The sequence below is a fragment of the Gadus macrocephalus genome, chromosome 4 (genome assembly GCF_031168955.1).
Source record: "Gadus macrocephalus chromosome 4, ASM3116895v1".
Lineage (NCBI taxonomy): Eukaryota > Metazoa > Chordata > Actinopteri > Gadiformes > Gadidae > Gadus > Gadus macrocephalus.
The window spans coordinates 6,680,018-6,706,754 of NC_082385.1; the positions used below are offsets into that span (position 1 = coordinate 6,680,018).

General features: G+C 45.3%; 2 protein-coding genes across 2 annotated transcripts; one reads left to right on the forward strand and one right to left on the reverse strand.

Moving 5' to 3' along the window:
- The first annotated feature begins 14 nt into the window (after positions 1-14).
- mtrex (Mtr4 exosome RNA helicase) lies at positions 15-22,825 on the forward strand. The gene is made up of 27 exons (XM_060049739.1): positions 15-304; positions 758-874; positions 974-1,040; positions 1,132-1,194; positions 1,402-1,514; positions 2,041-2,215; positions 3,445-3,535; positions 3,677-3,801; positions 3,920-4,018; positions 4,308-4,428; positions 4,963-5,094; positions 7,189-7,268; positions 7,650-7,760; positions 10,194-10,295; positions 11,375-11,500; positions 12,051-12,201; positions 13,221-13,393; positions 13,532-13,600; positions 16,104-16,229; positions 17,324-17,434; positions 17,595-17,783; positions 19,428-19,591; positions 20,117-20,222; positions 20,724-20,780; positions 21,169-21,331; positions 21,740-21,844; positions 22,282-22,825. The coding sequence occupies exons 1-27, from the start codon at positions 15-17 to the stop codon at positions 22,332-22,334; spliced, it is 3,279 nt and encodes a 1,092-aa protein (XP_059905722.1). The 3' UTR covers positions 22,335-22,825.
- Positions 22,425-26,617, reverse strand: plpp1a (phospholipid phosphatase 1a). The gene is made up of 3 exons (XM_060049763.1): positions 26,195-26,617; positions 24,850-25,026; positions 22,425-24,120 (listed from the first exon to the last, which is right to left on the reverse strand). Exons 1-3 carry the CDS (start codon positions 26,291-26,293, stop codon positions 24,004-24,006), a joined length of 393 nt encoding a protein of 130 aa, XP_059905746.1. The 5' UTR covers positions 26,294-26,617; the 3' UTR covers positions 22,425-24,003.
- Between the last annotated feature and the right edge of the window lie 120 nt (positions 26,618-26,737).

The following is a 26,737-nucleotide window of genomic DNA, read 5'->3' on the forward strand; positions in this document are numbered from 1 at the left end:
CCCGAAAACTATCTATGTACTGCCATTCAGGTGTTGAGTCATTAAAACGTGACAATCTTTCATCTGTCCATCCCAAGAATCCAGTTGTGTTAGATATTCGTGAGAGGAACACTATTTGGACGCACACGGCTCGGGGCTTCCGTAGCGGAAGTGTTACCGTAGACTCGCGTTGCATTGTGGGAATCGTGTCAATGCCGCTTGGAAACATGGCGGACGCTTTTGGAGACGCGCTGTTCAGCGTGTTTGATGATGATACCGCTGCGTCTAGCAAAACGACACCCACTGCCCCCACAACAAATGCTGGGTAAACATTCGTTTCTTTGAATTTAATTATGTTTATTTGTATTAAGTTGAACTGGTTGTATTATAACTAGTTAAACGGGGCTTATTATTGCACGTCGAACCAGACTCCCAGAACCCTAACCGGGGCATCATGCTTTGTAAAACTTGACCAATTAACCACCGCTAGTTATTGAGACAGAAGACGGCCTGGTGGTTAACAGGCTGATTTCCAACAACATTGATAGCGTTAGTGCTTTTTACGAAAAATATTATCCTTTACAACCACTTGGATGAGTGGATGAACCACGTTGTGTCTCCAAATGCAACCAGTCCCACATGGTTCATTCAGTCCCACAGTTTGGAGCAACGTAATTAACATGTTGGTTACCAAGTTGTAATCGTGCTGCCCTTCCATATCCACTACTAGGCTAACATTTATGTTGTGTTGCTTCATATTTGTTTTATCATCCTACAGTTCACATGTAGATGGGGAGGATGCATTTCACGGACGGGGCAAGAGGGAGGCGGACCAAGACGTCACGGAGGAGATGGTCTACAGTAAAAAGTCTAAACATGATACTGCCGACGACAAGTGAGTTACATTTTGTGGAAAGCCTCCTATTTGGTGTGTGTGCATTTTTTTTGATAAAAATGAATGTACTGATAACGTTTGTTTTTTTGTTTACCTCAGTATGGCGGACTTTATGCCCCAGGTGAAGGTGGAGCAAGTTGATACTGTTGAAGGATGCAACCATGAGGTACAGAACCGTAAATAAATTGATATACCTTTTTACAACGAAAAATAGATTTCATAATTCATACTCCATTCAATAAATGTTTTGCTTACAGGTGGCACTCCAGGCCAGTGAAGACTACGCACCCCTCAAACCTCGAGTTGGAAAAGCAGCAAAGGTATGCTATCCTGAATCGAGTTGTCCGACTTGATGACAGGAACTCTCCCGAATGCTGTCATCTGATTGGATGAAGGACACACTCCCGAATTCTATCATATGATTGGATGACAGACACCAACCTGAACGTGGTCATCTGATTGGATAAGACTATGAAAATATCAGGAGACTTCCGCATTGTTGTGATCTTTTATTCTATCTCTTGCAGGAATACCCTTTTATTTTGGATCCATTCCAGCGCGAGGCCATCTTGTGTATTGACAACAATCAGTCTGTACTGGTTTCTGCTCACACCTCTGCTGGCAAGACTGTCTGTGCCGAGTGAGTGTTTCCTTTTTAATTTATACTCAATCAAAGCAATTATAGTCAAATATTATCGTTGAGCTGAGGCGAGCCTTTAAACTGATCACCTGTTTGTATCGCTGATGTTACTCTTTTTATTGGCTTGGATGGAACTCTGCACATATCTTCGGGTTAATTGTCAGAACTGTGTAGGAAAAACCCATGGGACGAAAAACCTTAATTTTAATTAGTTAAAATTCAACTCGTTCAAGCTCTTGACAAATATTGACAAACTTATCTGCCAAAAAAAAGAAAATACATTGGCTCAATGCGGTTTATGAGAGAGACAGAATAGCGAATGCCTTATCAGGCGGCGCAAAGAAACAAACCTGAAACCTGCCTTCTCTAAACATGAAACCTGCTGTCTCTAAGCATGAAACCTGCTGTCTCTAAGCATGAAACCTGCTGTCTGCAAGCATGAAACCTGCTATCTCTAAACATGAAGCCTTCTGTCCCCAAACCTGCTGTCTCCAAACATGTAACCTCCTGTGTCCCCGTCCTGCAGGTATGCAATAGCGTTGGCATTGAGAGAGAAGCAGAGGGTGATCTTCACCAGCCCAATCAAGGCCCTGTCCAACCAGAAGTACAGAGAGATGTATGAAGAGTTCCAGGACGTCGGCCTGATGACTGGCGATGTCACCATCAATCCTACCGCATCTTGCCTCGTCATGACGACAGAGGTAGGACCCGAGTTCCCACAACAGGAGTAAAGCTTAAATTATACGGCTTCAAATTGCCGAGATGGTGCCCTATCGCTTGTTCCCGCCAACGTTATAATTTCCGGATGGGGCTATATTGCCTTTCAGGCTTTCATTGCTCTAATGGTCTATCAGATTTGGGGGTGTAGCCAGACTGTTTCATTCAAAACGGCCAATAACTGGTAACTCTTGCAATGGCATGTATGTACCTATAGAGGTTAATATGAGTCCATATTGAATATTATCCTATCGTTTTAAAACTTTGCTTTTAAGGTGCTGTGGTTTTTATTGTGAAAAGAGTAACCACAAACAAAAATTACGACAACAATCATGGACGTACGGAACCGGTAAACGGACATAGGCAAAAAACTAACAAAAATTAAAGTTTCTCGTGAGCACGAGAAAGTATCTGGTGCTCGCGGAAAAATATCTCGTGAGCACCAGATACTTTATCGTGAGCACCAGATACTTTATCGTGAGCACCAGGTACTTTATCGTGCGCACAAGATAAAATATCCCGTGCGCATTAGAAAGTATCTCTCAAGGAATTGTAGCCCAAATATTCGCATGGTAGATCTATAGATCTGGTAGGTCAGATGGTTTAAAGCTGAGCTACGAAGCTGTCCATGGTGCTGACATGAAACTCGTCAACTCACTCGCTGACTTCACACAAACACACACACACTGCCATTGATATGTGGACGAGATACATTTGCTTGCTGAAAAGATACTTTCTCGTGCTCACAAAATACAATCTTTTGGAGCACGGCAGATACTTTCTCGTAAATGTGAGTTAATTATTTTTTTGGCCATGTTCCTTTACGGGTTCCGTATGGACAAGATGCTGTGTTTGGTCATAAATAAGCTTGGAGCGGTCTGAAATCAAAAGGGTGTCATACAGAGGCAGGCACAGTCAAATATAATCTGAAATTCTAACAGAGCATGCACTCACTATTAACTGATGGCAGACTAGGTCATTCTTACCAAGCACAATCAAATCCACTCAAAAATGGGTCTTAAATCTCACCTATAGCACATTTTAACTCAAGATTTGGACCAGGTTCAATCCATATCACTAATATGTAAGCCACTACTATCCCTTTAAATCTGAACTTAATTGTTTTAGGGTTAGGGTTTTCCTTTAAGGGATCGATTTTAATGTGTGCTTGGTGTTGTATGACCCCAGTGGTGACATGGTCTCTTCTCCGCAGATCTTGAGGAGCATGCTGTACAGAGGCTCTGAGATCATGAGGGAGGTGGCCTGGGTGGTCTTTGATGAGATCCATTACATGAGAGACGCAGGTATGTCAACTACAACAAAATTGAGTCGGCTAGCAGTTGAGTGTAAACTGCGGCAAAGAAAACGATGTCTGCATTTTTTTTTGTGTTACCTATGTAACCATCATGACTTTTTTGATGACCTTCCCTTTTCCATGTTCTCAGAGCGTGGCGTGGTTTGGGAGGAGACCATCATCCTACTTCCCGACAATGTACATTACGTCTTCCTGTCTGCCACCATCCCCAACGCCAAGCAGTTTGCAGAGTGGATCTGCCACCTGCACAAACAGGTCAGCTGGAAGGAGCCTCTCAAAGGAGACTCTTTCTGTCTGCTGAAAATTGCACATTCACCAATCAATAAGTTACGTCATTCATTGAATTGTTGCTGTCCCATATCTTGTTTCGTAGCCCTGCCATGTGGTGTACACAGACTACCGTCCCACTCCCCTGCAGCACTACCTATTCCCAGCAGGGGGCGACGGACTCCATCTGGTGGTCGACGAGAACGTAAGCTCCCCTTTGAAACCTGGGTTGCCTTTTAAGCTGGGCGACGCAAATATTTGTAATCAGGGGAAGAACCCATTGAAACCAAGTGTTTAACTACAGTCATTAGTTTCCAATCATATCGATTCACATTTAGTAGTCACCTTTTTATCCAAGTAGACCGCCTGCGTTTGTCCACCCACTATACTAGTGTGGAAAGGGGCTTATTGTGGTCAATATTTAAAAATATATATTTGTTGATGAAATTATTGCGCGAATCTAAGTGGGGTGCGTTTCATGTGGTGTCCTCCAGGGGGACTTCAGAGAGGAGAACTTCAACACGGCCATGCAGGTACTGAGGGACGCCGGCGACGCGGGCGGTGGCTCCGGAGGGGCCAAGTGGGACCCCAAGGGACGCAAAGGCGGAACCAGAGGTGGGTTTGGCTAACCTCGCACCTTTTGGTTCGTTGTTCCTCATATATATCCTGCTTTCGAATGATAACGTCTAACCCTGTACGGCTGGCAACTGGAAGTGGATCGCTGACTGGTAATGGACACCATTAGTCACTGATCCGATTGCCTGGCATGGGGCCCGGAACATTTAATCGAGGATGCATGTCTTATGAGCAGGGAGGGAACGTTTAGGGTTCTCAGCGTGATGACTGAAATGTTACCTTTACAATGGGATGCATCTTTCACGAGATCAGTGTGTTCAAATGTTTACCGAAATGCCAAAGGAATTTTGACACTTTTCTTCTTCTATTATCCTGATACACAGTCGCCAGTTGAACTTCCCTAAATTGTTAAAATTACTTATTTTACCTAATTAGATCCTTTTCTGCACCCTGGGTCAGAGAACCAAGCAATTTCTATTCCTCTAGTCGTCTGGCACATATTTTGGAATTGACACTAAAGCCGTCTCTGACTTTGACTGAGAAAATGTGTGCGTGTTTTCTCTCGTTCACCAGGTCCCTCCAACGTATTCAAAATAGTGAAGATGATCATGGAGAGGAACTTCCAGCCCGTCATCATCTTCAGCTTCAGCAAGAAGGAGTGTGAGGCCTACGCTCTGCAGGTGTCCAAGCTGGACTTCAACAGCGGTGAGAGCACCTTCACTAGTAACCATACCACACTGAGGAGCGTCTTCAGTGTGCTTTTAGACCCGCCGGGTTCCCAAACCATTGTCATGCTTTTGACAAGGCACCACACACCCCATCCTGTGGGCTGTAAAATAAGGAATCGTTCTCTTTGTATATTGGTCATCAATATCGTATCCTCTTTGTCTCCAGATAGAGATAACAATTCACCAATCCACAAAGGGAATGCGGCTGTTACAGCAGCCATAATGTGCGGACATTGCAGATACGCTAAAATGTATATCATAAAATCAATGATCAAATGAACCGGAAAAGGCCAGCCACTCAGGAAGGGAAATTTCTGTCGACATCAGTAATTGGCTAAGTGTGATGTCTTGGCTGAAGAGTATGAGCAGGATGTTTTCTGAAAGGTTAACACTTTTAGTAATAAGTGAGACGGAAAGAAGATTTTCTGGACATGGGTGTTATTAAGGACTTAATTTCTTTCCATTTTTCTCTCTCGGACGCACACCCAGAAATCAATCACAGCAGTGCTCTACTAGTATTATACCAAGTTAAACCAACCCACTGGACAGCTGATCCTTCACTTCACTGCTGTGTACAGAGTTTGTCAGTATTCATATTATTGTGTCGCTATATTTAAGCATTAGATCCCGCCAGGCTGTGGTATGTGCTCATTATACCACTGTTAAGGGGCGTTGTCCGGCCCCGACGCGCAGCGGAGGGCCGGCGACCCCCTTCACAGTGGTATAATGTGAGCACATACCACTGACTGAAGTGATCTATTGCTTTTATACAATGGTTACTGTTATGGCGAAACGAAAGTCATAGACACACTACATTTAAAAAGAAACAAAGAAAGTCAAAGTAGCCGTTTTGTTAAAGAATACAAAAAAGTAGTTCCTCCTGGCTGCCGCTATGCATCGACGGTCGCTATGCAACACACTTTAGCGTCCCTCCGAGAGAAGGCTCCGATAGAGCGGTTCGCCGGCAATTTATCCTATGGAGCAGTTCACTCGGGTATATTTCCCCGCTGGTGAATCCCCTCCTCCATGGTCAAGATAAATCTCCGTGTGATAAAGTTTCTTACGATACTTTGTAACGGTTTCCTCTTCAAGGCGCGGAGTGATACTTTCACAAAATGATCGGGCGTCATAGCAGTTATGTATACGCTCTTTATACAACAGTTGGGAACCAATCAGATCGCTGGATTTAGGTCCCCCATTGTATAATTGCAAATAAACAGCTGGGTGGACATCACGGCCGCCTTAACACAGATTAACTTCCGCACGATTAACCGGCGTTGTGTTGTACGGTATCTAACCTTTTAATACTGTATGTTTATACCAAGGCCCGGTGCCATGTGAGTTTCAAGTGCAGGGTGCTGCTGAGTTTACAGACTCTCCTGTAATTTAGCCCCACTTACCCCCACTTACCTCCTTCTGTTTCCTCCCCTCGTCTCTTCCTCTTTTATCTACGACTTTAACTGGACGACACACACAAACCCCCCCCCCCCTGTCCCCTCACTTCCCCTGCCTCCCCAGCCCTCTGTAACACATCAATTCTGGGCAGTGTCTGCAGGCCTGCTTTGCTTTGCTTGGATTCAAGGGAGTGCCTGGTGTCAGGACACAGACCCTGAGCGTCTGACACACTGGCAGACAGACACGTCCATGATGCATCACTGGGACATACTGGGCCTTTCTGGGCCACGTTTACCCTTCGGTTTTTATTTTCGACTTTATTTTCGACAATCAATGTCATGAAATCTTTCTGATGTGTATTCTGAACTGAATATGAAGCATTTTCTTATCTGCGTTGGGGGAACATCACGTTTATCACTGGATCGGTACTATAAAAGGCTTTTCTATTTAGTATTTTTGTGTTTGAAATGCAGCCAATTATGAGGTTTCCATTTCTGGGCTGCTTCTATTGTATCTGTTAGGAAAGACCTTTTGTTTTAGGCCTCATCCCATACAGTTAATGGGCTGAATGCAGCCATTAAGGATATGCAGTCCGGTTGCTGGGACTTAACCCCAGTACACCTTCTACAATCTACACTAACCTGGCCACTGTGTAACGCTACGTTCTGTGTTTCAGAGGAGGAGAAAAAGCTGGTGGAGGAAGTGTTCAACAACGCCATTGACTGTCTGTCAGACGAGGACAAGAAACTACCGCAGGTCAGACCCCAGACGCATGTCTCTGTTGTTACATTTTCCTTATTTAAGCTGATTCCACATCACCACGCTGTTTAGCTTAAGCCGCCGGTGGCGCTTCAGTGAGACCCCAGATTCAATCATTTAGTCTTTTACTGAACAAGAGAAACACGTAATGGAAGTCAGAGTATAGAGGTTCACCATTGAACTATCTATACACTTGAAAGTTTAAATTCAAGGCGTGGTTCCAGACACTGTTTAGGCTACCAAGTCACGCTCCTTCTGTTTTCACGTACACTATATTGAAACGGTGGCGGCCTCCCGTCAGACCACACCCTGAACGGACCCCCCCCCTTTTGACGGTTAAACCAGACACCTTTGTTGCATTGTGTCTGCATTGTCCAGGTGGAACACGTGCTGCCTCTGCTGAAGCGAGGCATCGGCATTCACCACGGCGGCCTGCTGCCCATCCTGAAGGAGACCATCGAGATCCTGTTTGGGGAAGGCCTGCTTAAGGTGAGCATGACAGCCCTGATGAGGATGGGATTGGGTCTAAAACAATCGCCACTACTTTGGCCTTCCGGGGCAGGATACCTAGGACTTGGGGTGTTCTAGGTTTGAACCACAATGTCCAGTCGGTTTCTGTTGTTGTTTTTGGTACATCAAGTTACGGATTCCTTTTTTCATCCTTAAGCAAGAGGTCCGCTCCCCTAGCTGCTGATTCATGACATGTGTCTGCATTCCAACTCCCTTCCTTTTTGTATCAAAGCATCCCGATGAAGCTATTAATAGGAGTCACCCCCATGATGCAACTGCTGGTTGTTATATTGTGTGAAGAAACATGTTTGATTTCTATTCTGCTTTCGGGTTTTGATTCAAAGTAATGCTGTAGTATGTTAGAAAAACGGTACAGTCATCATTTACCACCCATTAACATTGGTTAATGCAGTAAAGACCATTGACGAACATTAAGCTTGTGTTCTAGGACAATTTGCTAATGGTATTTATGTTTACTAAGACTGATCATGTTAACTAATGTAATGTTGGTCATGTTAACTAAGGTAATGGTGTTTATGTTTACCCAAGTATTAATGCATGATATGATTAACATGATTTATTAGGGATAGGGTTAATCCCAACTCTAACCCCAACCCCAATGCTAACCCTTACTCCTATCCTAATTAGGGTTGGGTATCGTTTGGGTTTTATCCGATACCGGTGCCTACTCTGTACTTTTCAAACGGTTCCGGTGCTAAAACGGTTCTCAAACCGGTACTTAAAAAAACGAAACGGCACAGACTTGCATTAAGCAGAAAGTCAGCGGACACTGAGTTGAATGGCAATGGTGTTTGCTAGCCTACTTGATATGCAAGATTTACGGTTGGCATTCAATTACTCGACTTACCCGAAGAGGCTGCTGTGAGTGCTGTGACTGATACATATCTTTTTAAAATTACAAATAATTTTAATTACTCACTGAAAGCAGGCAGGCACGCATCATGGCGCAACATTACTGCCAAAGTCATATTAAGTAATATAACTCATGTGCGCAAGGCAGCCACAGACAGGAGACGCCAACATTGTTTTCAACCGCTCGGTACCGCGCTGTATTAATTCCCAAGTTTTGAAAAGAAAAAGTATTTGAAGTGAATAACGACTCTGTTTTTGATTTGTTTATTTGGTTTTTGAACAGCAAGTTTTGGATGCATGCATTGGCTTTGAGTTTGTTTGTTTGTTAGGCCTACTTTAAAATTACATTCGCTCGCAACACACACACGCACACGTTCATTCACGTTCGCCCACTACAACCTGCCGATCATCAATCAAAACAACATCAAGTAAGCGATGCCACAGCGCGTTGACAAGTCCGTCCCGAGTCTCGAGGCGCCCATAGGCTTTATGGTTTATATGTTTGAAAGCCGTGACACACTCTTTTACCAGTTGGCCTGAAATACCACGCCTCGCAGTCATGGACCTATAAAGAAAGTCGTAGTCGTACCATGCTTGTTTACCGCAACATTGAGAAGGGTCCCGTCTGAAACAGTGTCGCGCAGCGCTGCGTTCCGAACGTTGTGTAATCAAATACACCGGTATGGCGGTAGGCTATATAAAAAAAATCATATCCTAACGAAAATACACACCGTTATTCAGTGAGAACCGGTATAGCGCCCCGCACTAACGCAAGTTGACGCCGCAACACCATGGGGGCGGGGCAGGGGGCGTTAAAAAACGTCAGGCACCGTTATGAGGAACCGAAATGTGCGTTGTTATTCGATCTCGTTACAACCGTTTACGTCGGAACCGGTTCCCTACTGGAACCGAGTTTCGGTGCTCAACCCTAATCCTAATTCAATATCATAATGTTTATACAGCATTAACTATTGTTCCTTAATGGTTAATAAATGTACCATAATTGTAAAGCGTTCAGCTTAATGTAAATCTTTTATCATTTGGGAGTACTTCATGTGGTAAGGAATGCAGTACATTGTTCAGTGGCAGTTTATGTTGCTGTGTGCTAGGGATCGACCGATACCGATTTTTTAGGGCCGATACGATACCGATTTTTTTTTTTTTTTTTTTTTTTTTGGAACATTTATTGAACTTCAATATAAAAAACAATATTTAACAAATAGTAAAAACAGGTGAAGTAGAACAAGTAAGAACAAGTAGATGAACAATATTTAACAAATATTAAAAACAGGTGAGGTAGAACAAGTGAAAAAAAAAAAAAAAAAAAAAAAACGGCGAAAATCAGCCGCGTATCGGCCGATACCGATACACGTAAAAACCGCGAATATCGGACGATAATATCGGCCGACCGATATATCGGTCGATCCCTACTGTGTGCTTCAGATTCAGGCCGCCACCAGAGTACACATGCATGGTAAGGACTAAAGGATGGGATGGGCCGTGTCTAAGTCCTGGTGTGTTCTTCTAATGTATCCCCAGGCCCTGTTTGCAACAGAAACCTTTGCAATGGGGATCAACATGCCGGCTCGCACTGTGCTTTTCACCAGCGCACGCAAGTTTGACGGAAAGAATCATCGCTTTGTACGTACGCACTTAAACACACACACACACACACACACACACACACACACACACACACACACACACACACACACACACACACACACACACACACACACACACACACACACACACACACACACACACACACACACATTTCCTTTTAGCAATTTATCTCCTATTATTCTTCACACATTGTTTATAAAAGCGCCTCTGAACAGAACTCAGAAAGGAAGTCCACGGCCTGCCACTGTCATGGCTGTATATGGCTGCAGAGCCGGTGAGCTTACACAGCCACATAAACTGTAAACATAAACGGCCACGTAGTGTTGATAAGGGCCAGGAGCGGAGTGCAAGCTGCCATTGCTTAAAGACACCCTTCATCTTTTTACGCATGCAACTTGTAGCAGCTTTTGCGCACGCACACCGTTTGCCATAAAAGATGAAGGCGCAACAGCTTACGTGTCACCCTGTGGGGAGAGAATGGAAGAGAGGAGAATAGAGAGGTTCATCAGGAACATCTGTTGCCCTTCACAGTGCCAAGCTCCGCGCAGGCATTCCTCTCACACACGCACGCTCTCGCTCTCACTCTCTTCTCTAGCTTCCATTACTCACGCGCTCTCTCCTGTTCCCACACACACACTTGCTCTCTCTCTCTCCTGCTTCCCACACACACTCTCTCAGGCTCGTTCGCTTCCAACATACAACTCCTTATTCCAAAACATCTGACTTCAGTCAGTATTCAACTTTTAATTAATGGTTGGATGATTTCAACACTGACACAATGACATCATCAGTACTGCATTTACTGGTTAAAGATGTGGAGTTTATCAAACCAGTGATTCTACAGAGAATACTGTCAGAACATTACATATTTTTCTAATGTAAGCAACATATTTTGAGAGCGTATGTCACAAGCCTGTTCATGGAAAGTTATTTGATTATTCTTAATCTATAATTAAATTTTTTATTAACGTTTTTTCCCTTTCTAAACACTTTGGAAAAAACTTGTTTATCCATAAGGTCAAGTTGAATGACAATTTTAAGAAGCAAAAAGTTAAAAACGACAATCGTTAACTCTCCATCCTGAAACCGTCCAGATCACGTCTGGGGAGTACATCCAGATGTCCGGGAGGGCCGGCAGGAGAGGGATGGACGAGAGGGGGATCGTGATATTCATGGTGGACGAGAAGATGAGCCCCGCCATTGGCAAACAATTGCTCAAGGTACAGCGTTCACCCCCCCCCCCCCGCTACAATGTCACGATGCTGTCACTGACTGCATGTGTCAGGATGTGGTTCGTTGATGACAATGTTGTGGCAATGTCCCCACCCGTGTGCCTACTTTCAGGCTTCAATCATGCTTGTATTTCGTACTTGTCTTGTCTTTCCTTTTTATCAAGACTTGGCCTATATCTTTAAGGTGCATCATAATGTAACTTCAATAATTATCCATTGTCCATGTGTCCTTCAGGGCTTATTCACTGCATCTTGGTTATTTTTTTCCCACCAACAACCTGTTGTTTTTGTTGTTCACAACACAGTATATATTGCAGGCCATTCAATTATATCTAAATATTAATTTACATTACATTCAGTCATTTACGGGACACTTCCATCCAAAGCGCCTGAAAATAGTCCTAACATACATTTAGTATACTTTCACTCTAAAGTGAGCGCTACAAAATGCATCCACTGCTTTGGATCTCTCATCAACACGATCAGGTAGATTGCGTGCCCCCGTTGCTCATGTCCCTGGTGTTCCCCTGGGCCACAGGGCTCGGCGGACCCCCTGAACAGCGCCTTCCACCTCACCTACAACATGGTTCTGAACCTGCTGCGTGTGGAGGAGATCAACCCGGAGTACATGCTGGAGAAGTCCTTCTACCAGTTCCAGCACTACCGGGCCCTGCCCGGCGTCTTGGAGAGTGAGTCCCTCCTCGCCCACTAACTGCTGGTCCGCAGACGGCCCTGCAGGCCACCCAGTAGGGACCTCTCCAACCCGGTGTTTTCAAACCTGGGGAGTTTAAAGTCGCAAATGTGTGACACTTCGACCGGCTCGTGGCTGAAAATAACCCGGACGATGCAGACGTCAATACTCAAAGGGAGGTGTCATTACGTTCCCTGCACATACAAACTGAAACTAGCCATGAGCAAGCTACTTCTTATCATCTAGTGCGGTGCAAAACGTGGACAGGGTCTTTGATTTTCCGGACCGCTGATTGAGTTAAATTAGGTATGTGGCAACGGATGTGATTAACAAATGGGGGAGGTTGCAAAGAAGTTCAGGATCTATAAATGGGGTCACAGGTCATCAAGAGGTTTGGCAACCTTGCTCTTACCCCTACCTGCTCCTACCCCTGCCAGCGCTTACCCCTACCTGATCTTTTAATGACGTGTATTATTATTCACTGCCGGTCAAAAATAGGTCTGAATTTCTGTGCTCAATCGTTAAGGGTTTGTCCCTGGCACAAGACTATTGATGAGCTCAAAGCACTAAGTCACTGCATTGGTTGCATTTGGTGGATCAGTAGGTTGTCATTTGATCCAATACATCTAAATAATTCAGTTGGGCAGTGAAAGTCCGTTCTCTTACCCTCTGTTTGAGTTCATCCAGCTTTTCTCTGCCATGAGGGGTTGAGTAAAGGCCACATTTGTTTGACAGTAGAGAGATTTAGAGAAATTCTAAATATCCATCAAATAATCAATTCAATTAATAAATGAATAATAATAATAAAATTCAAATTATTTATTTGACCAACCAACCCCTTTGAGAAGTCAAGAACTTTTTTGAGGACTTGACAAATCTTCCACTAAGACCAAACATTGTGAACCACGTCGCAACGAATTCCGCCGCCTAACTCCGGAACAGCTGGCCTCTTGAACCCCCTTTTTGAAGTAAGTGTGGGCCTGCAGAATAACCTCCCCCCCCCCCCCCCCCATGCAGAGGTGAAGATGCTGGAGGCGCAGTACCATGCCATCGACATCCCCAACGAGGAAAGCGTGGTCACCTACTTCAAGATCAGGCAACAGCTGGCCAAGCTGGCCAAGGAGATCCAGGAGTTCGTCCACAAGCCCAAATACTGCCTGCCCTTCCTGCAGCCGGGCCGCCTCGTCAAGGTAGGCCTGACCGGCTGCTCACCGCCCCCCCACACACCGAGGTGTGCGGGTCGTTTGAAGTGTCTGCGCGTTGAATGAAGTTGGGTTTGGAAAATGTCTAATGTTTATATTGAACGGTTCCACTTTGTCGTTGATCAGGTGAAAAGCACCACGGCGGACTTTGGTTGGGGCGTGGTGGTGAACTTCAACAAGAAGACGAACGTCAAGGTGAGCTGGTTTCTCTTGAGTGCTCCTGTATGGGAACCACGTGTTTGGCTTGGGCAGTGTTGGGAAAGTTCACTTTCTACGTGAACTAGTTCAAAGTTCAGTTCACACATTTTAAAATGAAAATCAGTTAAACGTTCATAATTCAATTTTTTTTACGGTATTTTGAACATTGAGCCCACTTCGTGGTTTGTCTAGGATGAAATAGAGTGGTCGAATCAAGCATCGTAGAGAAATACAGTTTCTATTGTGTTTTTATTGCGCATTTTGTAAATCCCATTGATTTCTGTTGGAAGACTCATTGCTCGTTGGCCAGAAGCGGAAAGGAGGGGTGTTTACATTTGGTTGTAGTCTTTTCGCTCGGTTCTAGCCCTACTGTTGAGTCGGAAAACCGAGTGAAAAGACTACAACCAAACGAAAACAGCCCCCCTTTCTGTTTCCGGCCAACAGGCAATGATTCTAGAAGGTATTCTAGTCCGCTGAGCTATGAGTCAGAGGGCTAACGTTATGGATTGTACATATTTATAATTCGAAATTTGTCTCAGCCTTTATACCACAGATACTCTAGGGTCTATAGCATATAACGTGTTGTCTGATTACAGTTTAATTCATTTTTCACAATTTAACAGATCTCGTTTTGAAGAATAATCACCGCGCCATTCGCGTCCATGGGAATCGGGACGGTCTATACTTTCAACATAAAGTGTACATATTGATAATTTTTAATTCGTCCCAGCCTTTACATCACAGACACTATAGTAATACGAAAAAGTAGGTACTATTTTGAGAAGGGTCAATCTTCCGTCATGACCCTAGAACGCCCTTTAGGCGTTCCTGGTAGCGTTTCATCGACCAATCACGAGGTGTTTCGAAAGGCATACTGGGTTTCGAAAGGCATACTGGGTTTCGCAAGGCATACTGCGAAGCACAGTCGCAAGGCATACTATGCTTTCCTTCGTTAATGGCAATTTTACCTCATTAGATTTAGCAATCATGGAGCCCCCACTTGGCTAACGTTAGTTCTATGCTACCCATACTTACTACTAGATCTTATTTTGAAACTTCTGTTTGAGAAAATCGGGTTCGGTGTTGACGGTGAAAGTTAGGTCGGTCAGTGTATAGCGTTAGAGCTTCCGTTGTCCGGTCATTGACCCGGGAAAATAATGAGGAAGACCGAAATTTCTTAATGTCCCCGCCCCGGTCAGAATGACCAATGGAAATAATTCCTTGCACAATTTGAATTGTGTTTAAATATGCTACAGTGGTCATTAGTTTAGCCAATTCATGATAAACAATGAGGGTTTTTGATTGACCCGACCTGGCCCGCCGATATTTCCCACCACTATCCTTGAGCTGGGTCGGGCCGGGCCTTTGATCGAGCGTTTGTGATTTTTTTGTTTTTGTTATTATTGCTTTATTGGCCTAATCTGAGGAGAAATCTATGGCATTAACAGAAATATTATAGGCCTTTATTACACGGGTCTTCTCAATGCCGTGGAACGCTCCATTCACTTGCATGGGTAGTAGTCCGGTAACTTGTCAACCCCAGCGTCTTCGGTTGCTAAGCGACGTCAACGTCTTTGGCGGACTATTTCACTGCTGATCAACACTACGAATGCTGGTAACGAATAAATTGTAAAAAGACACACCATGCAAAGTAATTTTCCAAATAAGATTTGAAAAGCTTTGGAAGTTAATCTCATCTCTCATCTCATCTCTCATTGTGTCATTTAATTGGCTTTAACCGCCATCAGTTCTCGGCAATTCCTCATTCGCCCTCTCACGTCTGACAGGTTCGAAATGATTCTGCTGTGGGCCATCATACATGTTATTTGTGGTTCTTGCCACCTCTTAGACGCCATAGTTCTAGTACTAGGCTGAGGCTACCTTCCACCACGTCTCCCCAACGTGACGTCATCGCCGAATGGCGTCAGAAAACACCCGTTACTGCCCAAAACGACAAAAACTGGACTTTAACACTATTTTGAGACATTTTATAAGTGATGCACATATTTTGAGTGCTTATGTACCCATTCATCAAAACTTCCGGTAAACCTGCACGTAGGCCTTTAACCACACGGAGATAACCATGGCAACCGGTCCAACAAATGTTCTCATTCTGCGCGCCCATCCGCCGTGTTGATAAACAAATAACCCCCCCAATTGAACGGAGTTAAACCGAGTGAGCATGCCGTTCACAGACACCAGAACGAACGTTCACAGTAACGTTCATCAGGCGGTAATACAGAACGTTCAGTTCACGCTCGCCGTAAAACATGAACGAGTTCATGAACTATCGTTCAATGAACGCGTTCAGGCACAACACTGGGCTTGGGGCTCTTGCATTGGAAAAAGGAAGCAAACTCAACCATGGGGAAATGAACTAATACAGTCTGATGTGAGCTAATATAGTCAACCGCGTAGCACGGGATGCTTTTGGGTCCGGTCCCACGGTGGCGTCGTTGCTCTGTTCCGTGACGCTGACGTTGTCCTTCTCTCCATGCAGACGGTGGCGGACGCCGACCCCCTGATCGTGGTGGAGGTCCTGCTCCACTGCAGTAAGGACAGCGTGAAGGACGCCGCCACGGAGGCTGCCACGCCCGCCGGCCCCGGGGAGACCGGGGAGATGCAGGTGGGCTCCCCTTGGAACACGCAGGCCACATGATGGACGAGACTGTATCGGGACTGTCATGGGGAGTCCATGGACATACAGCCAGCAGGTTCTGGGTTCAAAACCATACAGTCAATGGATACACAGCCAGCAGGTTCTGGGTTCAAAACCATACAGTCAATGGATACACAGCCAGCAGGTTCTGGGTTCAAACCCATACAGTCAATGGATATACAGACAGAAGGTTCTGGGTTCAAACCCATACAGTCAATGGATATACAGCCAGCAGGTTCTGGGTTCAAACCCATACAGTCAATGGATACACAGCCAGCAGGTTCTGGGTTCAAACCCTTGCATTCAATGGATATACAGACAGAAGGTCCTGGATTCAAACCAGTACAGTGAATAGATATACAGACAGATGGTTCTGGGTTCAAACCATTGCATTCAATGGATATACAGACAGAAGGTCCTGGATTCAAACCAGTACAGTGAATAGATATACAGACAGATGGTTCTGGGTTCAAACCCTTAGAGTGAATGGATAGACAGCCAGAAGGTTCTGGGTTCAAACCCCAACAGTCCATCCGTGGTGTTCTTTAGCAAGACGCCCCCCGACCCTTCGTGCTATGTTCCCAACCGCCCTTTCGTATCGATGTCAGCAAATCCCTTCTATGGCTATGTCCCTCCCTACCCCCCCTCTATACCTACACCACCACCTCTCTATCTACGTCACCACCTCTCTATCTACGTCACCACCGTCCCTGCCCTTCACAGCACTGGAACTAGATCCATCATCAAAAGCTGAGCTCCACCAGCTGCCCTCGTCTATTCTCAACAATGTTTTCCCTCTGATCAACGCCTACTAAACCACTCCACTTTAGTGTTGGAGCCCGACACAGTATTTACAAAGCTCAAGTGCTGATGGTCAAGTACCATTGATACAGGTCAAGCTATCCTCTGGCTGGAGTTTGCAAGTTTGCTCAGTGGGAGACTGAGACCTGAACAGGTTTATATTACACCCCACAGATGAGCTTGTGTTACGCTGGTCAGCCAGCATGCCACAAACTGCTGTGATGCTGACAACTGCTGTGTTTTTAATGTGATTGTTCCAGGTGGTGCCAGTGATGCTGCATCTCCTTACCTCCATCAGCTCAGTGCGTCTCTACATCCCCAAAGACCTGAGGCCCTATGACAACCGACAGCTCATGCTCAAGTCCATACAGGTACCAGCAGAGAAGCCTTTACCGCACAAGACGGTTATCAAGAAAAAAAAAAAAGGGTGCATGGGCTTGGCTGATCTCTAAAGTGCTGTATCGATTTTAGTAATTATTTAGATTGTTGTCTTTTGTGTCTTCCCCCTCCCTCCCCTTGCTCGCCGCTCAGGAAGTGAAGAAGCGTTTCCCGGATGGCGTTCCCGTGCTGGACCCCGTGGACGACATGGGCATCAAAGACCCGGGTCTGAAGAAGGTCATCCAGAAGGTGGAGGCCTTCGAGCACCGCATGTACTCCCACCCGCTGCACAGCGACCCCAACCTGGAGTCGGCCTACTCGCTGTGTGAGAGGAAAGCCTTGGTGAGCCACCCGTCCTATGTTAACAATATTAATAATAAGTACACTTAATTTGAAGGTGCCCCAAGAACTACATCATTAAAAAGGAACAATGAGATGCCGAAAAAAAAATACAACGATAGTAAGAGACGTAGCAATATGCATCAGATAAAATAGGCAGTTTTAAACAGATGTGTTTTGAGTTGTGGTTTGAAATGGCGGAATGAATCGATGTTTCTGAGTTTAGGCGATAAGGAACTCGAGAGAGGGGGAGCAGAGCGGCTGAAGGCTCTGTGTCCCGTGGTGGTGAGACGGGCGGAGGAGACGGACGGGTGTATGGAGGAAGAGGATCTACGGGAGCGGGAGGGAGTGGGAACATGGAGGACGTCGGACAGATATGGGGGGGGGGGCGAGGGTGTGTTGCAGGTCTATGTCTGTGTTGCAGGTCACCGATCTAGCGGTGTACGTAGTAGGCCCCTCGGACACCTTGGTCGGCGTTAACATTTACTGCGGTTCACGCGGGTGTTTTCATGGCAATGTGTTGGCCCCGCACTTGCAGGTAGAGGGTGCTGTGTCCAGGTGCGCCATGTGGAAAGAATAAAACGTGGCAGGTGGACTTCGGCAACTCCATATCGGAGGTCACAGATATGAACAATTATAAAGGGGAACCTTTTAACCTAAGTGTGAATATAAAGATCATAATCTCAAACTATTGTCAACACAGTTATCTCCAACGGCTAACTGTAGCTGTATAACTTATTAACTAAATGTTCCATCATATATCTAGTATATAGAATTGGATATTAGCAAGGACAACTGAGTGCTGTAATGATTAGAGGTGAAGGTTTAAACAGATAATGGGCTTAGTGGGGGGCAGATCGCTGTTTGCTTGTTTTGACTGAAGGCAGTTGAAGGATCAGGGCAGTGACCCAGATGGGAATGATCTATTCAAGAGGGCTTTGTTGGTGTGGACGAAAAACCATTGCCAAAGCAAGTGAAGGGAACAGTTAATCGATTAATTGTAAATCCATTAAATACATAATCCTTCCAATGGATCATGCATTGTAAGAAAAAGGTAATCTTTTATATAGCCTAAAGTTTTGCCATTTATTTTAGAAAAATGTCTTTGGCATTTTGTTAACTCTTTCACATCCCAACGGCAATCAACAAATCAAATGTTCTGAAATATAGAAGATCGGGTGTCTGTGGCTGTCCCAGGCCTGTAATAAGCCCCTTGCCCCTTGCCAGTCACATGTTTCGGGGTCAGGGCTTAGGAACGAGGCCTGAAGGGAGGGCTAGGTTTTCTTTCATTTGGATGCTTAATAAATCGGGCTTACTCTCACTAATTTTCTTTTGTTGCCTTCCTTCCCTTTTGATAAAGCAAATTGTGTTGCATTCTCCATTGTCACATTTCCCGATTACATTCACCTTCTCTCATTAAGCCGCCGCTTTGACCACAAGCGCTTTACAAGTGAGGTTGAGAACAGTGAGCAGCCTTCGATCAATAGTGGAAAGAAGTTAGAGCGCTGCGCAACCTAGTCACTTTGTAGAGCGTGCAGGCTAGCCTTTTATTTATTTGAATGAATGGTCATGCCTACGGTGTCGGTGCACACATCATGACGGGTGCCTTCTAAACCTCTCCCTCCTCGTCATGTTGAACACCGTCAGATCGCGGCGGACGTGCGCACGGCCAAGCAGGAGCTGAAGAAGGCTCGCACCGTGCTGCAGATGGACAAGCTCAAGTGCCGCAAGCGCGTGCTGCGGCGGCTGGGCTTCGCGGGGCCCTCGGACGTCATCGAGATGAAGGGGCGCGTGGCCTGTGAGATCAGCAGGTAGGAGGAGGCCCGGCGCCGGCCGTTATTCAGACGGGATGGCGGGAGGGGTCGGGGTTGGTGGCTGCGGGGTAAGAGACGCTCCTTCAACGCCCGTGTTGAACAGGCGCCTGCTGGATGACGGCATTGCAAAGGAAGACTCCTGATTGTTTAGTTTGTTTTAGCTTTGACAGGTGATACATTCAAAGTGATGCACTATTCAGTTTATAGTTTAAGAACTAGACAATAACTTCCATAAGCTAGACATAACTTCTTCTATAAACTAGATAATACTTCCATAAACTAGTCAATAACTTCCATAAATTAGACAATAACTTCCCTAAAAGTATATGACGTCCTCATCAGTCTATTTGGGCACAGAAGTGCCCAAAGTGTTACAGTTGAGGGCTGTTATGGGCTGTGTTTGTATTTATATGGACTTTAAACCCGAGTTGAACCAGCCACCTTTAAAGAAACGAGTGACCCGGGCACTGCGATTGGTTGATGGACTTTGTGTGTGTGTGTGTGTGTGTGTGTGTGTTCCAGTGCTGACGAGCTGCTCCTCACAGAGATGATCTTCAACGGCCTGTTCAACGACCTGACTGCTGAGCAGGCCACCTCTCTGCTGTCCTGCTTCGTCTTCCAAGAGAACGTAGGAACACGTCGCACTCCTTCTCCCACACACATGGATGGACGTAGATATAGAGATATTAACTTGAGAATGTTGTTGTCTGGAAACAAGCAGTTAAAAAAACACTGCCTCACTCCACCAAGATCCCCCTCATCTCCCACGGAACTTGTTCACAGCTTGCACATTACAGCATGTTGGGCCCGTTTCAACCACATCCAACATCCACTATACTAAGAAAGTGTTAGCATCACTGATGAAATATTTACCGTTCATTTATGGGAATCATCAAAGTAGTAACTGGAGCATACTGTAATGCTGTTCTGGCCAGGCCGGAGGACAATGTGGGTAGCTAGACCGACGGCTAGGCTATCGAATCCACAGATGATTTTTAACAGATATATCAAAAATGCTTCTAAAATATATTGCCCTTAAAAGGTAAGCCTATCAGACTCGTCTCATGGAAAGCGATTATATGATTCCAACAAAGTTGTCAATGTTTTTATTTTCCTCTCACCATTTCAGGCTAGTGAGATGCCAAAACTGACTGAACAGCTGGCTGGGCCACTGAGACAGATGCAGGTAAGACTGGAATACCAACACACTTAAGACTCTACTGAATAGCACTTGATTAATAATTAAAGAATCAAACCAAGTGTTTTAATATCAAATGTGGTGCATAAAATGGTGATTCTGTGCAGGGACATTTTTTGGATACGGTCAAATGATTGATTGTCCGTACTGAACGTCCATCAGAAATGATTGTCTGTACTGAATATTGATCAGTGCAGATTGGCTGTACTCTGTGTTGGTCAGTGTTGACTGTCTGTACTGCGTATTGGTCTGGACTGTGTATTGGTCATTACTGATTGTCTGTACTGCACATTGGTCTGTACTGAGCGTTGGTCAGGACTGATTGTCTGTACTGTGCGTTGGTCTGTACTGACTGTGTGTACTGTGCGTCGGTCAGGAGTGTGCGAAGCGCATCGCCAAGGTGTCTGCGGACGCCAAGCTGGAGGTGGACGAGGACACGTACCTGAACCAGTTCAAGCCCCACCTGATGGACGTGGTGTACACCTGGGCCAACGGCGCCTCCTTCGCCCAGATCTGCAAGATGACCGACGTCTTCGAGGGTTCGTCCTCCTACGCCCTTTGTGTTGTGCCACTGGCTGCCGTATAACGGACTGTCGTGAAGCAAAAATAAATGTATATTTCAATGTGGGTGTAAGGCCCTGCAAGGCCTATTACGAGGGTATTTTGACGCCATTTCTTTCTATTGTATCTAGACAGCCCTCCAGTGATGGTTATAGTAATGCATGAAGGGGTTACGTATGAAGTAACTTAAAGGAGTTGTGCATGATGCTGTATGGTGGACTAATGCATGAATACCAAGCAATATTTTCCTCAACTTGATATCCATGAGGAGTAATCATGTAATGAAGGAGTACTGTATAAAAAAAACAAAAACGAATTGTGTAATATATGAAGGAGTAGGGTATGAAGTAGTAATGCCTTACCTCCCCACGCCCCCCCCCCTCCAGGCAGCATCATCCGCTGCATGCGCCGCCTGGAGGAGGTGCTGAGACAGATGTGCTCCGCTGCCAAGGCCATCGGCAACACGGAGCTGGAGAACAAGTTCGCCGAGGGTACGATGCGCTGACGTGTGTGTGTGTGTGTGTGTGTGTGTGTGTGTGTGTGTGTGTGTGTGTGTGTGTGTGTGTGTGTGTGTGTGTGTGTGTGTGTGTGTGTGTGTGTGTGTGTGTGTGTGTGTGTGTGTGTGTGTGTGTGTGTGGGGGGAATGGTTCACAGTTCAGTGGTTGTAGCAGATGCTCCTCTCCAGCGAGGGGGTCCTCTATGGGGAGACTGAGGACGTTGGACTCGTACGACCCCAATATTCAATTGTACTAAATGAAAAAACATGTTTTTTTTCCCCTTTTTTTGTTGTCATGTTTCGCTGTAGTTCCTCTTTCCATGGGATTCATTTGAGTGTTTTTGAGGAAGGGCTCTGCACATCAGACATTGTGTTATTATGCTCCACAACACGGTAAAACCTCCCCCCTTGGACTCTCTTGTGTGTTTGCAGGAATAACAAAGATCAAGCGGGACATCGTGTTCGCCGCCAGTCTCTACCTGTGATCACCTGACGTCTCCCACACACGGAGGAGTTGACCCAAAACTACGGCATCTGTTTTGTATTGTCTCGTGTTTTTTTCCTTTTTTTAAACCTTTCCAAAGTGTAAGACGAGGCTAAACATCAGTGACCGTTTGGATACGACGGAGGATCATCTCACTGAGCGGAGCTCCTGCTCTTAGTCTGACAGCATAGAGATCTGGAAGGTTTGTTAGTGGGAACACGGACCACTTCCCCTCAGAAACGCAGCCCTGCGGTGGAAGTTATTGCATCGATTCCCATTTTTATTTCATGAGATGTACCTAGTTCCCCTAGGCCCTGTTTTTTACCCGAGCAGTCTTATCCAGAAACGTCTGTTTTTCTGTTCCATTTTATTTTTCATGTTAATAAGCAAAATGTCTGGGTTGTTTTTCTGTTCAACATGCAGAACATCAATATTTGTACATATTTGTAACGCCTCTTCAATAAAAACAAAATAATCAGTTGACATACAAAAGTGGATGTATTTTCGTTTTCTTTTGCTCTGCACATACAAGTTACAATATGGCGTCTCTATGTAGTACTGAGTGCCAGAGTTCTGCACTAGCAGCATTCCAGCTAAGGCAACACGGAACACAAAAACCAAACATCTTCCTCCTTACTTTGTCCAAAGGGGGGAATATTTCTACGGTCATTTCGGATTCTGTTTGGGGGGGGGGGGGTGGGTATTTGCATCACACAAACGCAGCAACAGTTCCAGATGAGGTGGGCCAGAGGGGGTCCGCTGTTCCTACTTTCGTCAGTGTTTTGTCTCCAGCACACAAGTGATTTGAATCTTTGTTTTCTTGCATACTAAATTCACAAAAATGCAATATACTTATTCGTATTTTATGCTCCTCACCTTCGTTCTAGAGTAGGTTTGTTCTAAAGGTACTACAGATTCACCGTTTCACTATACTAGACTAGTCTTTTCTAATTCGGTGTAAACATTGGAACAGCGCCGAATGGAAACCCTGTTTTAAGGCAGAACAAATACACAAAATACACCGCTATCATTTTTCCGTGATCTGTCCTAACAATGCTTCAATTGTTGATAGCGAGATGAGTGGTCACAGCGATCTGCTTCAGCGAGGAAACTGGGGAGTGTAATGCTGAATGGTTTCTGTACTTCCTTTAAATATGAATCAGTGTCGCACAACATCTGGTTTGAAGGTGTGGGGGGGAGAAAGCATGAAGTAGTGTTACATTCAATGACATGCCCTCTCCCCCCCCCCCCCCTCTCCCAAGCAGTGGTCAAACCCTTTAGTGGACACTTGCAGGACCTCCCCGGATTGGCCGCTAAATGCAATAATGGCTCCCAACTGAAAAAACAAAAGCCAATGAAGCAACTTAAAAAAACCCTGATAAAACTGATCTTAAGGGGGCCACGATTTGGTGTAGGATAATACAATTCCTCTTCCTCTTGCGTGATCATCTCCACTTGGAGAACGACCACGTCCCATCTTGTCCATGATTAAGGTGATATGGCTTTTGAGACATATGAACGGCGCGACGGTGCACTATTGCAGCAATACTCTTTTGTGTATATCCCTGCCGGGGAATGGGTTGGATACTGGATGACAAGAAGGCGCGTCAGGTAGAAGCACTAGTGAGCGGATATGCAAAGTGTTCCCGTCCCCTCGTTTGCATGTCGGTTTAGTTGGGGCTTTCAAAGTTCCCGTTGGTGGGGGACTCCACGAAGCTCGCGTGGGAAATCTCCTCTGGTTTTACCGCCTCCTCCTTCTTCTTGAAAAGATCGGACACGAAAAACACCTGGAGAGAGAGAGAGAGAACTGTTTGTTTGTGCGAGATCCCTGCTTATTGCTTGCGGTCCTGTGTTGATCCATTGGTGGATCATGGCATTCAAAAGCCTGCTGTTCGGCCAATGTTTGAATGAAGTTGCCCAACGCCATTTCTTAACAATGATTACAATTTATTAAACAAACAAGAGTTTATGCTTTCAGATACTGTTGAGATCCATGTTAATGAGCACATATCGGTCAGGCACCTCGCTTGAGGACGCATCCAGGTTATATGGAAGAGAAAAGCACGGACTGTTCTCAGGGACCACAGCCACCATAGCCAGAAACTGCTCTCTCTGCTACCGTCGGGCAGACGGTATCGGAGCATCAAGGCTCAAGAACAGCTTTTTTTCCGAGCACCACAAGACCCCCCCCCCCCACACACACACACACACACACACACACACACATATAATATATTTTGTTATTAATTTTATTCTTATATTATACTATTTTTATTTGTTCAAATTGGAATTAGTTAAAAACAACATTGCCAGCTATGACTGCTTGCCTCTTATGTTGTGCATTCGACAAATAAAAGAACCTGAACTTGAGGTTAGGCTGCAGAGAGCAGGTTTGAAACCAGGCCCTTTGGGCTGGGAGTCAAAACGGCCATAACGCTAGTCCATAGGGTTCACCGACACATCCCCCCCCCATCCCACCCCGGCTCGCTCCTACTCTGAAGGGTCTTTCCACTCACCACGAGGAGGGCCATGAGGGCTCCTTGCAGCAGGCCCACCAGCACATCGCTCCAGTGGTGCTTGTAGTCGGACACCCGGGACAGGCCCGTGTAGACGGACGCCGCGATCAGGAAGAACTGCAGAGTGGGCCGCAGGAGGCGCGCCCAGCTGGCTGTGAGCCTAGCCTGGAGGTAGAGCTACATGGGAGAGGGGGAGAGATGCATTAGTGTGACAGGCGTGCTATTATGTCGTTAGCCTCGTAGCATAATTGCCAAAATTATATTGTGAGGTTCATCTTGGATTTAGAGTCAAAAATGCCTGAGTCCAATAGATGACTTAGGCAGATTGTGATTATGGTATTTAAAAAAGCCCCCTGATTGGCTTAGGACAGGGATCACCAACCTTGTTGAACCTGAGAGCTACTTCATGGGCACTGAGTCATACGAAGGGCACCCAGTTCTATACACTCTTCTGAAATAACAAATTTGCTCAGCTTGCCTTTAGTTATATATTACTATTAATGATACCCATCTATGTGAAGACATGTTAATTAATTAAGTCATGTTAATGATTTCTCACAATAATTATCAACGATGACTTAAAAAAGGTGGGAAAGAGTTGTTCAAGAATGAGTAGTGCTATTTTTAGAACAGGCCTGCGGGCGCCTCATGTGGTCCTTGCGGGCGCCATGGTGCACGCGGGCACTGTGTTGGTGACCCCTGGCTTAGGATATAGCCAATGAGACAGAGTGAATCAGCAGCGTTAGGGGAGTAGATTTAGGTTAGATATCATAATTTTGCCAAAATATGGCAAATATTCTATGAGGATAACGATATAGAACAAATGGCACAATCAACGTCCCTGGTAAGAAGGTGAGAGCAGTTGGCTAATGCTACACTGTGTGTTGCAGTATGCTAATGCTGACATTCTGTACGAGCTGCCTCCTTGTGACTCACTGGTAGGTTATTTATCCCAGGATATCCAAATGACTGACACAGGAGAACTGTAGGGTTTGACTCTATCACGTGTCGAGTTTCTGTCTATAGGTTACACTTGTATATACCTGTCACAATAGATCTTTTTAATCTAGACGAGATGAAAAACTGGTCTTTCCCTCCACTCTCTCCTCGTCTTCTATTCCATCAAAAAAACAAGAAGGCTTTCGTTATACCTTTGGTGCCAAGAGCCCTTGGTTATTTTGTTAAATTATAAAATATATTACATATAATTTGTGTTGGTTGGCAATGGCATACTATGTATGAGTAAGCAAGTCTTTTGAGCTTTGCATAGGCAGTTCTAAAACAGGGCCTCTCAAGTGATTAATGGCGATAGATCCCATAATAAAGATAACGTTATGGAACTCACAGCCAGGAACAGCATGCAGTACATGGAAAACGAGGAGTGTCCCGAATAGAAGGACAGCCTGAAACAGAGAGGGAAGGGGAAATAACAAATGAATGACATGTTATCTGTGTGAAGTGCTCTCTTATGAGACTGTGGAAAAGGCAGCCATCTAATCTGATCTTTCCTACTTAGGTTGAAACCGGCATTTGAAGGAGTGTCTTTGATACACCCATAGTGGAATGCTTTGTCTTGTCATGGAGTTGATCAGGAAGAACCGCACGGACAATTCCCCTTTAAAGTCTCTCTCTCTCTGTGTCTCTCTCTGTGTCTCTCTGTGTCTCTCTCTGTGTCTCTCTCTCTCTCTCTCTCTCTCTCTCTCTCTCTCTCTCTCTCTCTCTCTCTCTCTCTCTCTCTCTCTCTCTCTCTCTCTCTCTCTCTCTCTCTCTCTCTCTCTCTCTCTCTCTCTCTCTCTCTCTCTCTCTCTCTCTCTCTCTCTCTCTCATCTACATCTCTCTCTCTCTCTCTCTCTCTCTACTACCTCCTTTCCTGTCACTCGTCACTATC

Coding starts and splice junctions, on each gene's coding strand:
- mtrex (XM_060049739.1), top strand. CDS start 15: ATGTACTGCCATTCAGGTGTTGAGTCATTAAAACGTGACAATCTTTCA. Junction 3,802..3,919: donor TCTGCCACCTGCACAAACAG/GTCAGCTGGAAG, acceptor CTTGTTTCGTAG/CCCTGCCATGTGGTGTACAC. Junction 20,781..21,168: donor GGCCACTGAGACAGATGCAG/GTAAGACTGGAA, acceptor TGCGTCGGTCAG/GAGTGTGCGAAGCGCATCGC.
- plpp1a (XM_060049763.1), bottom strand. CDS start 26,293: ATGTCATTCATTTGTTATTTCCCCTTCCCTCTCTGTTTCAGGCTGTCC. Junction 25,027..26,194: donor ACTGCATGCTGTTCCTGGCT/GTGAGTTCCATA, acceptor TCTCCCATGTAG/CTCTACCTCCAGGCTAGGCT. Junction 24,121..24,849: donor CCCTCATGGCCCTCCTCGTG/GTGAGTGGAAAG, acceptor CTCTCTCTCCAG/GTGTTTTTCGTGTCCGATCT.